The 19,085-nt window shown below is 35.1% G+C and overlaps 2 protein-coding genes across 2 annotated transcripts; one reads left to right on the top strand and one right to left on the bottom strand.

Annotated features, from left to right (window-relative positions):
- Positions 1–4,072: 4,072 nt before the first annotated feature.
- On the top strand, positions 4,073–8,287 carry LOC107834785 (insulin-like growth factor-binding protein 7). The gene is made up of 4 exons (XM_016666669.1): positions 4,073–4,699; positions 5,866–5,953; positions 6,039–6,228; positions 7,827–8,287. The coding sequence occupies exons 1-4, from the start codon at positions 4,372–4,374 to the stop codon at positions 7,890–7,892; spliced, it is 672 nt and encodes a 223-aa protein (XP_016522155.1). The 5' UTR covers positions 4,073–4,371; the 3' UTR covers positions 7,893–8,287.
- A 3,348-nt stretch (positions 8,288–11,635) lies between these two features.
- parp16 (poly (ADP-ribose) polymerase family, member 16) lies at positions 11,636–17,747 on the bottom strand. Its single transcript, XM_007543107.2, has 7 exons — positions 17,567–17,747; positions 16,799–16,995; positions 15,559–15,696; positions 15,269–15,475; positions 14,224–14,395; positions 12,141–12,285; positions 11,636–12,018 (listed from the first exon to the last, which is right to left on the bottom strand). Exons 2-7 carry the CDS (start codon positions 16,985–16,987, stop codon positions 11,883–11,885), a joined length of 987 nt encoding a protein of 328 aa, XP_007543169.1. The 5' UTR covers positions 16,988–16,995; positions 17,567–17,747; the 3' UTR covers positions 11,636–11,882.
- Between the last annotated feature and the right edge of the window lie 1,338 nt (positions 17,748–19,085).

Raw genomic sequence — 19,085 nt, 5'->3', positions numbered from 1 at the left:
GGTGACGCAGCATGTTTTTAAAGACTTACACGTGAACTAACAAATTCACTCGCGCGACTTATTTAATTGAAACACCGCATTTGTGATTTTTTATATTAAAAATATTGAAAACGTTTTTTTTGTATATTTGTAATGGAAATCCTATTCAGTTTTTTTCATTCATTGAAATTTATTAACACATTTTAATTTATTTGAAATTTGTCAAATTAATGTATCAATTAATCTGACGAAATAAAAATAAAAATATTTTTTTATGATAAATGATAAGATAAATGCCCTCCACTAATAACTACTACATGTATCTCTTTCTAACTGGAGTTAAATCAAACCAAATGTCTAGATTTAGGTCAGTTAAATTAAAATTATTGATTAAATATAAATGAGATAAATTTGTCAGATTTATTTATTTATTATTAATGTCTTGAAAATCAAAAGTTTAAATAATTTCTTCAGTGTTTGGTAACATTGCCTTGAAATGGTACTTTTGTCAAATGTTTTAAATTTCCTTACAAATGTAACAATAATCATTACGGCACTTTGATTACACCACAGACACCATGTTCTTTTCCCTATGTATAAACTTTAATCTGGCTTCTTTAATGTTTCTTTTTGGAGAATACGTTTCTTTTTTCTTGCTGAGTGGCCTTTTAGACTGTCGGTGCAAGAAACAATTCACTGTGTTTGACTACGGAAGACCATAAGTGCCTCAAATCACCATTTCAACCAAATGTCTGGTTATAAAGTCACACAAAAAAACATGGGTTTATGAATTAGGATGCTGTAAAATATGGCAAAAATCCCTTCAATCATATGTAAAAAGTGGTGCTCAATGATTTGAAAAAACGCCTTAATTTTCACCGTTCAGAAGACAATTTAAAGTAACTTTACGGCATCCTAAGACATACACCAACTGATATAAATTTGTTATAAAAGGATTACTGATTGCACTTTAAAAATTAGGTATCTTTATGTTATTAAAGGTAAAGTTTAAACAATAATGATTTCCTGGTTAATGTCAAGTTGTCATAACAAAGACATTTTGAATAATGTCAACTTTGTATTAAAAGTGTCATAATTTACTGAATGACGCTTTATGACAACAGTCATAAATATTCATAAAGGCTTATTCATGTTCATGACATGTGTTATTCAACCCCCTTCAAATAAAGTGTTACCACATTTTTTTGACTTTATCCAGATGTGATGCAAAGTAGAGATATGAAATATCATATTTTGTGGTATTGTTGTGGAAACAATAAAAGTGATGATTAAACCATTCATGTTATAAAACAATGAAACTTATTTTACAGGGTAATAAAACATAGGGAACATTTATTTTCTTTTTTAAACGTTCATTTGCGCCAATTTTACAAAATGTCCTTATTCAAAATAAACAAAGCAGGTGAAACTACAGTTTTTGCAGGTTATCAACAGAAACAGAAAATATGGACCAGAGAAAAATAACTACTGTAGATACCAAAAAATAATTTCTGGTTTTTTACAGCACCTCAAAACAAAATTAAATGAAACTAAATAAAAAAATGTTTAATTGTTCTTCTGGATATTAACTTTGAATTGTGTTTTTATTAAAGCAAAACTTTTAGAAAAGTTTATTTATAGAAAACTTTTCATTCACAAGTTAATTCAGAGATTTCCAGAAAACTAAAGGTGCAAGGTTAAAGAAAATTACATTAAAAGAACATTTAAATATAAAAGGAAATAAATATATATATATATGTAAAACAAAAAAAGTGACTGAAAATTTAAATTAAAATGAACAGATAATATATGGATACAATTATTATTTTTTTGTTTAGTAGTTTTCTCTTTTCGTGATTTAATTCAATCAAATTCAATTGTTATTCTCAGCATAAACAGTTTAGAGAATAGATACATAGTCAGTATCTATTCTCTTTACTTAGCTTTCAACACCAGTGGGATTTAGTTTTAAATTGTATGTTTTTGTTTTTAAACTGTTTTTAAATTACTTTTATTATGTTGTGTTCTTAAATTATACAGCACTTTGTATCAACTATGGTTGTTTTAAAGTGCTTTATAAATAAAGTTGGTATGGTAAAGTTGGTATGGTAGTGCTTTTTTTTGCTTCATAAGTTTAAATATCTAGTTAAGATATTTTTTTATCTACTCATTAATTTTCAGTGCATTTACTGAAGAATGCGACTAAATAAGTGAGGCTGTTTGATAATAAAATTATATTTCAAACATGAAAGAAGCAAAGTGATGTAGTAGAAAACTGATTGGTTACTGACAGAAAATACTAAAATAATACAAAGGAAGTTTTTTCAATGAGAATCTGATAAGGAAATGGAGAAACTTCCAGTCGCGGACCGTCATTCATTGTTGCGTTGCCAGTTTTTATTCGCCACATTACGAGATGTCTTGATCAGATAACCTGTTGTTGTCTTGATCCTTTTGTTCTTTTGAGAAATGGGTCATTACCTGATCGTAAGTGTGCGGTGAATTGCCCCCTTCGGAGGTCAGGTGACTCCAAATACAAAGGGGGCCAGTCTTTACACCTTCGCCACACTTATCTTTGTTCTGAAGTACGAATTGTTTCTAAACAAAAACCTTGCTGTTGATAGTGTGAAGATAAGATGAGGGGATGATTAAACCCCTCAACTATTGGCTGCCAGAGGAGGTTGTGGCTTATAAATCACCACACAGGGGCGTGACTAGACTTTTCTTTCTATGGGGGCCCAGCAGCAAAAACTGCAGGAGGTTGGCCCAATAAAAATTTTATCTAAAAGTGCTGCAGTATTAGATCACAATAAAAACATACAGTTCTGGAAAAAACTAAGAGCCCACTGCACTGAACCTTGATGAAAACCTCCTTGTTATTCCAACAGATATTGGTTTCTGAACTCTTCATGAGTTAAAATATTGGTATTGCTGTTTCTAAATGAATATTAACTTGTTTTCTTTGCATTATTTGAGCTCTGAAAGCACTGAATCTTTTTTGTTATTTGGCCATTTGTCATTTTCTGCAAATAAATAGAAAATGTTTGCTTGGAATTTTGGAGACATTGTCAGTAGTTCACAGAATTAATAAAACGATAATTTTACTCAAACATAGACCTATAAACAGTAAAGTCAGAGAACTGATCATTTTAAGTGGTAATTTTTTCAAGAGCTGTATATTCAAAAAATATTGTTACTTAAACTCGTGTTAACACAGAAATTATAACTTCTTATTTCCTGTTCAACTCTTTAAAAGTCACTGCAGATGAGTTAGAATGGTTAAAAACTAGTTGAAGTTTTAAATGCTACACAGTCGCTAATGTTTGACCGTAACGTGTGTAATGCACCAGTTTGATGCAATGAAGCTTACCAGAAACTGCTTGTGCAGTAAAGAATCAAGCAGAGTAAAGCTACGATCCAAACAAGATGGCTGTTGATGTTAAATGAATCTTAAGAAACGTGGTCAACACAGACTGAACGGCTTCGTTCACTTCCTTCGTTGCCATTGCTAAGACAACAGGCAGACTACAGTCGATGTCATCACAAAATTTCTTTTGTTCGCTGATAGGCCGGGTAAAAATCCTGCTAGAGGAATCCAAGTAGATGGGAGAAAGCCCAGACTGTCTATGACGTCAGATTTTAATCAAGTGGAACTCCTGAGGAAATGAGAGATTTCTACAAGTTTCTATTGTAACAATTTTTTGAAGGGTGCATTAGACTGACATGACATATCATAAACATAACACCCGAACATAAATATGAAGGAGTCTTCATGAATGTTTATGACTGCTGTCATAAAGTGTCATTCAGTAAATAACATTTTTAAAGCAAAGTTGCATAAAAAGTCCTTTAACTGTGCCAACTTTGCATTACTTGATTAATAATACAAAGTTGCAAATAATGCCACTTTGCTTTTGAAGCAAAAGTTGCGTCAAAAACTTTGTTTGAAACAAACTTTGAAACTTGCTTCAAAGTTTTAATGTAACTTTGAAGTAAAATTGCATTAAAAGTCCTTTAAGAGTGTCAATTTTGCATTTGATAAATAATGACACTTTTGAAGCAAAGTTGCATTAAAACTTGCAATAAAGGGTCAACTTTGCATAAAAAGTCTCATTATTTTCCAAATGACACTTCATGACTAACATTATAAACATTCATGAAGACTCTTTCATTTTCATGAAAGGTGTTATGTCAGGTTAATGACGGTGTCATGAACCCCTCTTCAAATTAAGCATTACCAACTTCTGCTCCTGGAACTAGCTAATCAGTGTCTGCGTTGCAGAAACGCCCTCTTTACGTCTACCCATCGCCTCGCCTTGCTGCTGTGATCGTCATGATTATAAAAGCACAAACTCTTCCTCCACTCATGATCACACCAGTACGACCCTAAGCATGTGGACGCTCCTCCTTCTGTGTGTCCTGTTGGGGGTGTTGGGGTCAGAGGGCGCCCAGCCCGCGGACGGCCAGCAGCTCCAGATCCTGAACTGCCCGCCCTGTGAGCGGATCCACTGCTCCTCCAGGCGGGCGCTGAGGCTCCAGTGCAAAGGCGGCGTGACGACGGGCGTCTGCGGCTGCTGCCCCGTGTGCGCCCGGACGGAGGGGGAGAGCTGTGGCGGGAACTGGGACTACCTGGGGAAGTGTGATGAGGGGCTGGTGTGTGTTTCTCAGGAGGCTGTGGCTGACAAACCAAACGCAGAAACTAAAGGCATCTGTAAGGCAGGTGAGCTCAACATGGAAACTCTTTAATATTTAATCAAAATATATATTAAAAAAACAGGTTCAACTGTATTGATTTAGCATTATTCTAGTTCGCAATAAATCATTTAATCGCATAATAAATTAAAACAAGCTAAAAACTTTCAACTTGCATCATTTATTGTTTCTACTAAAATCTGGATGGTAAAAGTCTCCAGTCTGGTGTTTTGGTCTCAACTGGGTCGTTTTTTCAGGGACAACTTTGTTTACAGAGACTTTATAAATAGTTTTATTTGTTGTGTCTGCAACAAACTTGAAAATTGTCTCAAAACAACAATATTACATTATTGTTTATGACAATAACTTCTGGGACAATTTATCATCCAGCAAAATTTGTTATTTTGAAATTTTGCTTTACATGCATTTGAGCAGAGCTGAGCGGATCAATCCAAAATATCAATAATATCGATATCAAGTCAGTATCAGTATCAGATCAATACTAATGTGATAGATCAATACTTTAGTCTCAGATTCTTTCTTGAAATTTTGTTTTATTTTTTCATCATAGCTCCTCAACTTTACCTGAAAAAAAATTGTTGCAATGATAATTTTTTGCATTTTATTTACAAATAATTTACACAAATCATGTAAATGTGTGATTAAAGTGTTTAGTAGAAACTTTGTCTAAATTCTGTGCTGTTTGATAAAAATAATAATTGAAAGAAAAAACCACCACAACATATAAATATCAGAAGTTTGATAATAATAAGTATTGGTAGTGACCCAGTATTTGATATTGGATCAGTACCAAAATATGCACACTTCTTCTTCTGCTGCCCCCCAATGAAAACACAAGAGTTTATCTTAGATGGAAATGGATAGAAACAGTAGAAACAGAAACATGGCGCCATTCTGCTGCACACTCTGATGCATTTGATCTCTGTTAGGGTTTGCAATGGGAACGGAGCCAATATGGTAAACCGCGTTTAAGAGCTGTGAGACTGTTAGCGCAGCCAACGGTTCCTTTGATCCAAAAGGTTTCCGCTTACATAATTGTCCCTCTTATCTGTCCATGATGAAAAGAAGTGTCACCGCCACTGATACGGCCTGATGTCAGGCATCCTGCGAGAGGCGCTTTTCATGTTTGGCTGTACAGAACCCAACAGATTATTAATATTTTATTTTTTTCAGTGATTGAAACCCTCAACCCAGAGAGCTGCAGCCCAGATTGCACCAAGGAGTTCTGTCAGGCCAATCCTTCTGCAATCTGCTCCGCCAGGTGACCACACAAAAATCCACATTAACTTCTTATTTATCGTCAGGTTTCTGGTTTAAAACCGTTTTCCTAATTCCTGTTTCTGCAGGTTTGCATCTCTGGACAAGAAGGAATGTCAGGGTTCCTGCCAGCACACTACCTGCTCAAGCTGCATCGTGCTGAAGGGTCCGTCCTGCCCCCAAAGCTGCGCCGCGTCCGATTCCGCCTGCCTGCACCGCTTCGGCAGGTGTGTGCACAATCACCTGAGAGCTCATCCCGCCTGCAGCAGTGACGTACAGGTGAGTCAACACCAGAACAGCAGCAGCAACCAGGGTTGCACCGATAAATCAGCACCGATTTCCTGAAGTTTGGGAAATCAGTGATCAAAAGATACTTGAAGCCGATCTTATCTACACTGCAAAAACACAAAACCTTACCAAGTAATTTTGGTGTACTTTCTAGAGGAAATATCTTAGTACAATTTAAATAAGAGAAAAACTAACTTCAAGTACCTTTTCAGTAAGATATAGAGGCTTGTTTAAAGTAAATCATTTTTACCTTATTTCCTTATTATTGATGAAAATACACTAGTTTCACTGGCAGATAAATTAATTCATAACATTGTAATAATTTGTAACAATGTCTTCTTATAGTGAAATAATCTGCCAATGGAACAAGTGTATTTTTATCAATAATACGGAATTATTTAAACAAGCCTCTACATCAGTGGTCCCCAAACTACGGCCCACGGGCCGGATACAGCCCGCCTCCACATTTGGTCCGGCCCTCTGAACAATACTAAAGAGCATTCAGATTTTTTTTTCATATACCATATTTTCTGGACTACAAGCAGGGGGATCTTTAGCAGGAAGTGAATCATTGGAAGTCAAAATTGCCCATTAAAATGGAATTAGGTTTTAATAGGGAATTGAAATTTGAGAATGTTGTTGATCAGTTAAATAGTATTGAGGGGAAAAAGATTTTATTTTATTTTTATTTTTTTTTAATAATAATACTGGGATCATTATGAGAATTTGAGGTATAGATATTAGGATCCAGTAGATGGCAGTAGTGCAACAATAATGGATGCAAGCTGCTGTTGAAATCTAAAGAAGAAGAAGAAGCAGAGGAAAGCGCCCATTTTCATTTAGCACATGCTAGTAGCAGACACCAAAGGATCAGCACCTTTACTGTTACAGTTACCGTTCGGAAACTACCGTAATCAGTTCAGTTAAATCTAAACTTGGCAACTTTTTCTTTTTCAACCGTAATAAATGTGATATTAAATTGACCTGTAATGACTCAAATTTTGGGTGTGTGCTTTCTGGAAGACAATACATTTTTACATTTAGGCACTCCTGCAATCGTCACACTTTTTCTGTTACAAACTGACTCCAGCCCCCCAGCAGAGAAGGGAAAAGTTATGTGGCCCTCACAGGAAAAAGTTTGGGGACCCCTGCTCTACATCTTACTGAAAAGTTACTCGAAGTTAGTTTTTCTCTTATTTAAATTGTACTAAGATATTTCCTCCAGAAACTAGACCAAAATTACTTAGTAAGATTTTGTGTTTTTGCAGTGTAGATAAGATCTACATTGCAGTTAACCATAGTCACCCAACTGTTATCAACTGAGCAACTTTCTTGCAATACTTAGTAACATTTAGCACATTTAGCCTGTGAAGTTTTTGGTAGAAAAACAATAAATCATGCAAATAGAAATTATTCCGCTTGTTTTAATTTATCATGTGATTAATTGATAAATTGCTTATTGCGACAGGCCTAACTGGTCATCAGTGAGCTTCCAGAAAACTGCAATCGGTGCACCCCAAGCAACAACATAAACCTGTATTTAATTATTGTTTTATTAAAACATGCCTGTTGTGCTTTATTCTCTATAGAACAACACCGAGGGGAATTTAGTGTGTTTGGTGCCGGACTGTTTACACCCAAACCCACGGCTGTAAACCCACAAAACACAAGGATTTGATGGAAACCACAGAATAATGTAGCAAAATGGGAAAAAATGGCAGCTATTTTCCTAATGTCGGTAGCTTGAAAATACTTTATGCGATCTTATTTTATGATGTAAGCTGTAAATATGTAATCTGGCAGTTTGTAAAATAAACTTTGTGTAAATTTTTTCTAAATAAACATCCAAGAGATACTCAACTGTCTGGTTTAATTGGTCATCCTGGATTTACAGTACTCAGAGTTTGACTTCCTGTTTACCCTTTGTGTTGCATGTTGAAAATGTACTGTGCAGTTCAATAAACTTCACTGACTTTAAGAGAGGTTTGTGGAATCAACTAAGGCACTCATTCTATGGTTACCTAGCAACTCACTCATTCTATGGTTACCTAGCAACAGCCTGTTGAGAAACTGGCCCAGCTGTGCCTCATAACTGCTCAAAAATAAACAGCTGGGTGTGAAAACTGTGGATAAAATAGGAAAATCTGTCACCAGTTTAGCAGTATTTCAGATATTTATAACAAAAAAAAATCAATATTGATATTGACTGATATGAAATGCTTTTATCAATTGTGGTATGTTCTTCAGCCCTATGTACTATGTTAATGGAGTCTAATTATCTAAGGCTGGATTTTGTTTTTAAATTAAAAAAAGCATAACTTACACTTTAAGTTGTGCAAAGTTTGTGCATACCAATACTAGGCCTGTCACAATAAACAATAAAACAATTAATCGGATGATCAATTTAAAGAAACTCAGTAATTTTCATTTGCTTGATTTATAGTTTTTCTCATTTCTCTCTCTTCTTTACCAAAAACTGAATGATAAAAGTCTTCAGTCTGGTGCTTTGGTCTCAACTGTCCCTTTTTGGACAGATAAGTTTGCTTACAGAGACTTCATGATTCATTTTATTAATTGTTTCTGTTGTTTTCTTTATTTATTTTTGGGTATTTCAAATGTCTTACAGTTCAGTGTTTAAATATTAATTAGAATTTAAAGTTTATTGATCTTTGAGAATGCTGTTATTACTATTATGTTACTTGAAAATGATCTTAAAACAACAATATTATCGTTTATTGCAATAATTTCAGGGACAATTTATCATCTAGCAAAATATGTGATTGTGACAGGCCTAAATAATACAACCAGCTTATTGCAGAATATTGATTTTGTTTGCTGAATTGTAAAGGATAAGATGCATAAGGACTTTTTATTAATATCAAAAACTTGCCTTTTAAACATCTTAAAGTCACATGTTTATAACAATGACAGGGTTTTCTAAGGCTTTCACAGTCAGATAATGGAACAATATGAATAAAGACATTTTGTGTAATTATTACAAAATAGAAATACTACCCAGTTCTTTCTGGATCCTCTATCCACTATAAGTAATTTTACTGAGTGGTAAATGAGCATGTTTCAACCAAAAATTCACCAGACACACCTGCAGTTTTTTTAAAAGCTTCATAAGTTATATATTGAAGGAACCAGATTTGGACAAATGATTCTTTTGTTAGTTTGTAATTTTCTTATTGATATGAGTTGTTTTCATTTTGGTTTTTAAAATACAACATTTTCTACATAACTTTATATTTTGGTCTGTCTGATATGTAACTTTCAAACAATATCAGTTATTCATTACTTGAGCAGCCCTTTTACCAAATACTTTTTTTTACTCTTATTTGAACAATTTTTTACTTTTACTTGAGTAAAAATATGTTATAGTACTCTCACTTGGGTACAATTTTTGATGACTCTACCCCTGCTAACCATAATAATCTGATATATTGTGTCGCAAACAAGCAGAAGAGAGACATTTACACCCTTGCTTCTGCTTCCTTTGTTTCCAAAGACAAGTGAACCTTGAATAAATGGAGAATTAAAACTTAGAGTCAAACAATAACAATGTTATGCAGGTTTAGAAACAAACTAAAGTAAATCGATTGATCTAGCGTTTCCCATTTTGTTTTAGACAGTTATAGTTAAGATCAAAAGCAAGTCCCCTCTACCATGGCTGCCCCCCTCACAGGTTGTAGTTATTGAATAACAGATGGTTTATGAGGCAGCAATAATGAGGAAAGGGACTGAAGTGTGGACCAACAATGGGTATTTGTTCTCTGGCCTTCAAAAGTGAGCAGCTTCTGCAGGAGAGAGGAAGTTTTATCTGAAGGATTTCGCAATAAGGAATTAGCTTTAAAGCCAAAACAAAGGCCTGCACTTGCTTTCATCTTCATTTAACTGGGCACACACTTTCGTCTGTTGATTTCATATTATCATCCAGTATTTAGTAGGGATTTAAAAAAAATAAAGCCACGAAATGAGAAATAAGCCAACAAAACAGTTTTTTTTAAACTCAGATTTATCTTATTATTGTTTGCAGAAATCAGCTTTTTTTTCTTTATCTAGCTGATTAGCTTCTGTTAATGCGTATCATTTTATCAGCTATTAGGGCGAAGAGACCTGCCATCAAAGCGGGCCGCCTCCGATATCAATCCCACTTATCAGTCTCACTTTTTTTACTGACACAAAACACCTGATAGCGCAGCACCGTCTGTGTGCCAGCTGTAATTAATGAGTGACCCATGTTAGCATTTGAACGCAACACAAAACCAGACAATACAGGGTTTCACCGACTCAAACTTAAGACTTTTTAAGACCTTCATAAATCATAATGAATGAAATATAAGATTTTTATCGCAACAAATGTACAATATATGTACATATATTTATATATTTTAAATTTACACTTACCCATGAAAGATGTAAAATAATTTAGCTAGCTAACTAGCTAGCAAGGAATTAGCGGGTGTCGCAGCCGTCTTCGATCGCAACGAAGATGTGCGCGTGACAGAAAAGTCCCGCGAGAGAAAAAAAAGAAATCAATTACGTCACCCACCTTTTTTTTTTAACAAAAGTAAAGAATAAAAGCCGACTCTGGCCATTATTTTAGAAAGGCAACAGTATGCGAGATTTACGACGCAGTATAGCTACACTGATGAAAAATAAAAAGCAAAAATTACCAGAATAAAATTCCAAAATTATGAGAAAGTGATACTATTATGAGAATAAAGTCGTACGATAATAAAGTCAAAATAATACAAGAACATATTCATAATAATTGGAAAAAAGTCACGCGGAGGATAGTCATATTCTATATAACTATTTAGAGAAGTAATTATCGATTATTTCGAGAATAAAATCAAAATGATAGAACAAAAAGTCATGTAGAAAGTCATAATTTTAGAAAAAATAGAATTGCAAGAATAGTCATATTATGATTATTCTCATAATACGATTTTATTGACATTCTCATATGACTTTATTTTCGTACTACTTTATTCTTGCAATACTCTGACTTTATTCTCATAATTTTATATATTTTTTATTTTCTTAGCATGACAACAAATTGTAAGACCTCTGAATAATGTATTTAAATAAATTTTTAAAAAATAATTTAAGACATTTTAAGGCCATAATTTTATATAAAATTTTAAGGATACGGTGACACCGTGTAATAAAAAACTACCAACTATGTCCTTACTCAGACTTCAGAATAATTTAGCAATACTTAAATGTCTTTCTGTTCTATACAAATGTCCTTTCTTGCAGCAATTTGGCAAATGTAGAAGCAACACCATTCAAACTTAGTCTATGCAATGTTTTTATTGAAGATAAATGCAAATGTCCAGTTTTTAAGTTTCAAAATAGAATCTTTAAATTATTCATTAAACCACAGAAATTACAGTTAAAACATTGCAGACCTTTATTAAAATACAGAGCAGCCTCAACAGGATTAATACAGAACAGGGTGCTATAACTGCAATTTAAAAGATCCTGGATAACAGTAAACAAGAGCATTTTTACAGTAGAGGAGTAGAGTTAAAAGGTGCATAAAACATAATCATAGCTCAGGTCTGCAACTCGGCATCTGATCAGAAAAGGCACTGCAGATAATAAGCAGCTGAGGCGTCCCTAATGCTGTCCGGTCACCTGAATAGTCTGTTCCAGAAAGATACGAACGAGGTGGAGTTAAAGGCACCGATGAAAATGAGGAGCAGGAGATAGAGACTCATCATAATGGCAAAATGGTGTCTGAGGAGCCACGACCTGCTGCGGGAATGCCTGACGAAAAACAAACAAGAAACAGTGGTGAATGATGTCTTACTCTATTCATTTTGATTATTTCAGATGAGTTAAAGTAGATTTCTGCACATCTTACTGGAATTGAGATCTGAACCTCTTACCTGGCCAGGTGTTTCCCCTGAGAATACACAAGCAGATACTTGACTCGTAGAAGCTGATTGTTGGTGACTATAAAGTATTTCTGCGGAACGTCGCCCCCTTCGCTGTTCTTGGCTCGTGAGCGCTGCCTGTCGATGGCATCAGAATCTGAAATGGCAAACAAATAGCAAGCAGCCATTAGCAAAGTTACTGCTGCTTGAAGTGCACCGATTGCAGTTTTTTGGCCGATCTCCGATCACAGATCTTCAAAAATCCTGACCTGCTGATTCCGAGTTTTTGCACTGCCAATTTTTTTGTCTGAAATGCCACTAATTATAGAAAAAAAAGTCGCAGAGTTTGCAAAAGTGGGGTAACTGTTGTTAATTGCAAATGTGCAGACATGAATTGCTGGGCTGGTCTGTTGGTCAAACCTCTCAGAGGAAACCAAAAGAGGACAGTGGTTGATATTTAGACCTTTGCTGAGGTAGATAATCTACCTCTACCTCTGAAAAACTGCACTCTGGATGACCAATGATCTTTGAGAACACATTCTTAAAGATCAATAAACTTTCATTTGTAATGAACATTTAACACCGGAACTGGAAGACATTTTAAATATCCAAAATAAATAAACTAAAGAAATGAAGCAACAAATGAAGTCTCTGTACACAAAACTGTCCTTCAAAAAAATGCTGAGTCGAGTCTAATGCATCAGACTGAAGCTTATCGACATCCAGTTTTTGGTAGAGAAAAGAGAAAAGCAACAAATCATGTAAAAGAAAATTATCAAGCATGTTTTAATTTATCACACTATCAATTGATGTACTGTTTGCTGCGACAGGCTGAGCTAACAGTAAGTCAAGAAACAGCTTTTCATGATTTAATCCAGAGGTTTCCAAACTGTGGGGCGCGCCCCCTAGGGAGGGCGCCGTGCCATTGCGGGAAGCCGTCTGGATGAAAAAAAAAACAAAAAAAAAACATGAACGCTGTATGCGCTGGGTTTTTACCTTAGAATGGCCAACTCTCTGTTATTCCTATGTCAATATGATACAGTAGGGGCTTCCACACTTCCCATATCTGTGTCCTCTGTCACTTTGATCAGTATTTAAAGCTGTTTAAGCCGTTAACATGTGGTAACCTGTTTTTCCGAGCCGCCTTTAAACGCAACATGAGCGCTACAACACTGGCGCTGGGTTTACACCTGTGCTGCAGCGAAGGAGACCTGCTGCTGCTGGGCAGAGCTACGCAGGTGTGTGTTAGAATCATGGCAGCAAAACAGCAACACTTTATTTGAAGGGGGGTGAATAAGACTGTCATGACACTTTCATAAACATGACATAACACATGTCATGAACATGAATAAGCCTTCATGAATATTTATGACTGTTGTCATAAAGCGTCATTCGGTAAATTATGACACTTTTAATATAAAATTGACATTATTCAAAATGTCTTTGTTATGACAACTTGACATTAACCAAGAAATCATTATTGATATAAATTTGTTATAAAAGAATTACTGATTGCACTTTAAAAATTAGGTATCTTTATATTATTAAAGGTAAAGTTTAAACAGTAATGATTTCCTGGTTAATGTCAAGTTGTCATAACAAAGACATTTTGAATAATGTCAATTTTGTATTAAAAGTGTCGTAATTTACCGTATGACGCTTTATGACAACAGTCATAAATATTCATGAAGGCTTATTCATGAATATTTATAAACATGACAGGTGTTATGCCATGTTTATGACGGTGTCATGACAGTCTTATTCACCCCCTTCAAATAAAGTGTTACCGAAACTTTTAACAGTTTTTCCCTCCAAACTAACCGACTGAGTTGAGTAAAGCTGTTGGATGCAGGTAATGTTAGCTAAAAGATGACTAGCTAATATCAATACAGCACCTTAAGCTTAACAAGTAGCTTGTAGGCTACCGATGTTGTCGTCTATGTTCAGCTACGTACATTCATTTTGCCCCCAAAAAAGTGGATTCCCCCCCCACCCTCTCTCACACAGCCATTTGTAATCCATAGGGGGGGGGGCAGAAAATGTTTGGAAACCACTGATTTAATCCATGTTTTGGGAGTCACAAAGCTAGACGCACCTTTTTTCTTCACTTGGCATTTAACGTCTGGATGATCTATGATTTCACACAAGGCAACACAGCTGAGCTGAGGACCCAGGATGCTCTCACGCCAGCCGCTGCTGTGGGGACTGTAGAGGACGGCCATGCTGAGGTCGCTGGTGAGGTACGTCCCCTCTCCAAACACAGAGTTCTGCACGCATCACATCAGGTTGCACATCAGGAATAAATTGTTTCAAAAGATAAATGTGTGGGACTGTAGTAATCTATCGATTATTCTGATGATTGAGTAAATTTTCCCCTTCTTGTTGCTACTTCAGCTTGTAAAATAAATATATGAGAAAATTAACTTATAATGAGCAATTCAGTTCTTTCTTTTAATAAAATATAATACAATTAAAAAACACCACTTTTGAAGTATGATTTTTTTAAAGTGATGAGAAATAAAATGTTTCACTTTAACTTTTGAAAATTGAAAAGTGAGTTTAAATTGAAACCGACTTTTATGTAAAATTCCCTTTGATTCTAGTTTATGATGGCGTATAAAGGCCTTTAGTATAGAGGAGTAAATTTCCAGAAAAAATATTAGAAATTTTTAGATTAAGCTCAAAAATCTGAAAACTTTCTGTGTTTGAAAAGTTGAAAGTTTGCTAGAAAAAAAAGCTAATCATCAAAAATTTGATGATTGACCTTTTTCAGCTTGAAAAGTTGAAAATTTGCCAGAAAAAAAAGAATTTAGATAAAGTTCAGAAATTTCAGAGTAAAAAATTCAGAAATTTCCCAGATTTTTCTAGCAAATTTCTGAGATTTCCTAGCAAATTTACAACTCTTCAAACTCTAAAATGTCCTTGTTCTAAGCAGAAAATTTCTGAAATTTTTTGACAGAAATTTACTCCATTACTACTTTTTTTCTATTCATCGACAACTCATTTGTGGAAAAAAAAATCCTCCTGCCGTCGTGCTAAATAGCAAATCAAAATTTAACAAAATTTAAAAAACTGTAATCTTTTGACGAATTGTTGCATTCCTAGACGCGTGTAGTATTTTTTATTTTTAAAGATCAGACCTTGTTGAGGTGACAGTGCAGCCCGTTGTGAATGATTGAATGAAAGTTCTCCAAGCGGCTCCCGTGGAATGCGTAGAAAACTTCTCGTCCTTCTCTCATCTTCTCAAACCGAGTGTTAAAGTGATCAGGGTACTCCAGCTCAAACAGGAAGTCTGGTACCGGTACAGAAACCCCCTCGTTTTCTGTCAGCTTGCAGAGTTTGGCGTGCTACAGATCAAATATGACACAGGATGAATACAAGTGGGAAAATAGAATATGATGCGTGTTTATGTGTAATTACAGCCCTGTACCTCATCTTTTTGCAGCGTCTTCACAGCGAAGCTCTTTGAGGAAAGAATCCAGTGTACGAGGGCCAGATGATGATCTCCTTCTCTGGGCCTTAACCGCACCAAATCTCTCACACCAGGCAGAGAGTTCACATCTGCCAACTGAAGAACAAAACAAACATTCTTTAGCATATTAACACAAAAGCTCAAAACGTGGCCGTGGCAGCTAGAATGGCACTTCCGGTATCACCTGCCGCGGCTGCCGGTGGACCTGCTGCAGCTCAGTAGAGGCAGCTTCCAGCTTTGGTGACACGGCTTCTGTGTCAGATTGAATACTGAATATGTATAACGTGATTTCAAACAAATAAAAATAACATGATTTCGAACAAATAAAAATAAAAATAGAATACATATACATACAAAAGCTGTGGCATCTGACACCAAATCAGTGGCAGCTGTATGTATATGTATATATTCTGGGGGGTTTTATATTTATTTGTTTGAAATAAAATGATTCATATTCTATATGCAACATGACACAGAAGCCGTGGCATGTCACTGAAGCTGGAAGCTGCCACTACTAAGCTGTGGCAGGTGACACCAGAAGTGCCACTATTTTTTCTTCACTAAATAAAATTACTAAAATGAGTAGTTCAGTGTTATTTTATTAGCATTTCACTATGCTGCATACTATAACATAATGTTTATTAAGATAGGGGTGCAGATGTTAGTGCAATAAACTGTTGTTCATTTTACCTAGTTGGTACATACGTTGTTTCAATGTGCAAAAACAAAACAGTTTCTTTAAAGTTGTTTGGTATTCATGTGCAAGGAGACTGACAGACCAAAATAGCAACATTAGTAGCACATTACTGCCACCAAGTGTTTGCATAAAGTACCGTCATCTCTATAATGTGTGTAGGTATTCCTAATGTAAATAAACTGAAATTGCAGCATTTAAAATTAGATCCCATTAATTAATGAATTAAAAATGTTATGAATTTATTTATGGCAGTATTAACTTTTTCTGTTTTCCTGGTAGTAACTAGTTACATTTACTCAATTACATTTACTTGAGTAACTTTTTGGAAATAATTTACCTAGTATTTTTACTACACTGCACTTTTAACTCTTACTTGAGTACAATTTTTGGGTACTCTGCTCACCTCTGACTAAAGATTAAATCAATTTTTTAAAGATGAACGTTAACATTTAGGACAAACCAGCAACTACATGAGCGTTTCATTGTTTGTAAAGCTCTTACCAGGCCTTCAAAGTCCTTAATGTCACCACTTATGTAGCGAGGAGGGAAGGGTCTGAGCAAAGAGTCCCTCTTGTAGCTCTGTGCAGCAGCCACAAACAGGCTGCAGCGTAGGTCTGCTGCTACGGGGTCTCTGTGCAGACAGGAGCTCACCAGCTCTCTGACAGCCTCAGGTGGCAGAGGTGGCTGCATTCCCAGCACTGAACAAAGAAACACAGGTGATAAGATTCAAACAGGTTTACGCCAAAACAAATGTTCTGTTTTAATGCACGTTATGTTCAATTTTAGGACCCAAATTTAAATTCAGCGTTGTATATAGTCAAAAGTATCAAAGTTAAATTAATTAGGCCTGATTTGTTAACTTTTTCCCTGCTTTTCCTTTAAAGAATTTAAAAAGAAAGTTGTTTCTGCAGGGGTTACTAAACTTTACAATACACCTAGTTCACTTGATAACCTTTATTGAGGTCTAAATTAACTTGTATTCTCAACTTCAAGATCAAATTTGACATAGCAATGAAAACGGAAGCCCACTTATTAAACCATAACATTTAAATTCCGCATTTTTTTGTTTTTGTTTTGTGACTGTGAGCCTTTAAACTACAGGCTAGTTGCTGTAGGGAAGCTAGCTGGCTACGACATAAATATCTTCCATAGCGTATCGATATCTATGACAAATATGAAACATCTAACTCCTGTGTGTTAATTGAAATGTTTAACAATGATTCACTGTGTGGTTAAAAGGCGATATTTCTCATTAATAACTGATCTTACCTGGCTTAAGTCTTCCTCAACTCATAGCACTACAGAACAGGAAAAGCTAACACAATGTTAGCTTGATTTCTGCTGTGTTCAAGTGCAGTACGACCTTTGTGTGTCAGAATTTCACGTTATGAATGAGAGGGAAAATACAACCACAAAATAAAAATAAGTCTTTGTAAAGAAGCTAACTTATAAAACTGAGTTATCTATTCATTACTAAACCCGAATATAGAGATATATAGTAAAATTGGCCGAACATTTTAGGGTTTTCAACCCTTTCCATGACACCAAAGCAGCTGACAGTGGCAGATACGAAGATACTTGAAAGCAGCACATTTGATACACTAATAAAACATATTTCCTTTTACCTGATTTGGTAATATCGGTTTTTTCCCCCTTAATCTTGAAAAATATATTTGTTGTGGCCTCTTACTTGCTATTCAAAAACCTCAAAATTAATAATTTGCATAATATGATGACCTCTGACGAAGAACCCAATTTTTATTTTAATATTTGTCAGGCATTTTATTTTACTAGATAATAATATTATTCTCTGTCAATTTACTTTATTATTTTAAGAACTTACAACTAAAAGTATTGCACAATAACTTGGTGGCAAATATAAACAGTGTGATAAAATGTTGGTTAGGTCCTTGCTGGGAACATTTCACTCTATATTTATGTCATAAATTAGAAGTGTGATAGATTAGAAGTGCTCTTTAGCATTTACAGTTTAGGAGTCATTTTATATTGATATTTACATTCATATAACGTCATCATTTAGAATCCCAAATTAACCAGACTTATAGACATTTTGATCTTATACTCCTTTTTCCACTTGTATCTACAAATTTGAAAACTTCAGAATTATTTTCCTTTTATATTTGTTTGGAAGCAGCCTGTTCTAGCTTTTTCAGGTTTGAATAGATTTGATGTCGATACCATATTTGTTATATGCTGTTTGTTAACAGCATATAACAAATATGGCCTACCCTAATAAATAAATACATAAATCAATCAATCAATCAATCAATCAATCAATCAATCAATCAATCAATCAAATTTTATTTGTATAGCACATTTCAGCAGCAAGGCATTTCTACGGAGCCCCTAAGGGGACATGGAGAAAAACAAAAAAGGAAAGAAATCCCGACTTATTATCGCGAGATCCCGAGAAACTAAGTCGAGATCTCGAGATCCCGACTTATTATCGCGAGATCCCGACTTATTATCGCGAGATCCCGACTTATTATCTCGAGATCCCGACTTATTATCCCGACTTATTATCTCGAGATCCCGACTTATTATCTCGAGATCCCGAGATCCCGACTTATTATCTCGAGATCCCGACTTATTATCTCGAGATCCCGACTTATTATCCCGACTTATTATCTCGAGATCCCGACTTATTATCTCGAGATCCCGAGATCCCGACTTATTATCTCGAGATCCCGACTTATTATCTCGAGATCCCGACTTATTATCCCGACTTATTATCTCGAGATCCCGACTTATTATCTCGAGATCCCGA

This window comes from Poecilia formosa, unplaced genomic scaffold (assembly GCF_000485575.1).
Source record: "Poecilia formosa unplaced genomic scaffold, Poecilia_formosa-5.1.2 Scaffold765, whole genome shotgun sequence".
Taxonomy (NCBI): Eukaryota; Metazoa; Chordata; class Actinopteri; order Cyprinodontiformes; family Poeciliidae; genus Poecilia; species Poecilia formosa.
The sequence above is the reverse complement of the archived record's forward strand: the minus strand, read 5'-3'. Positions and strand labels throughout refer to the sequence as shown.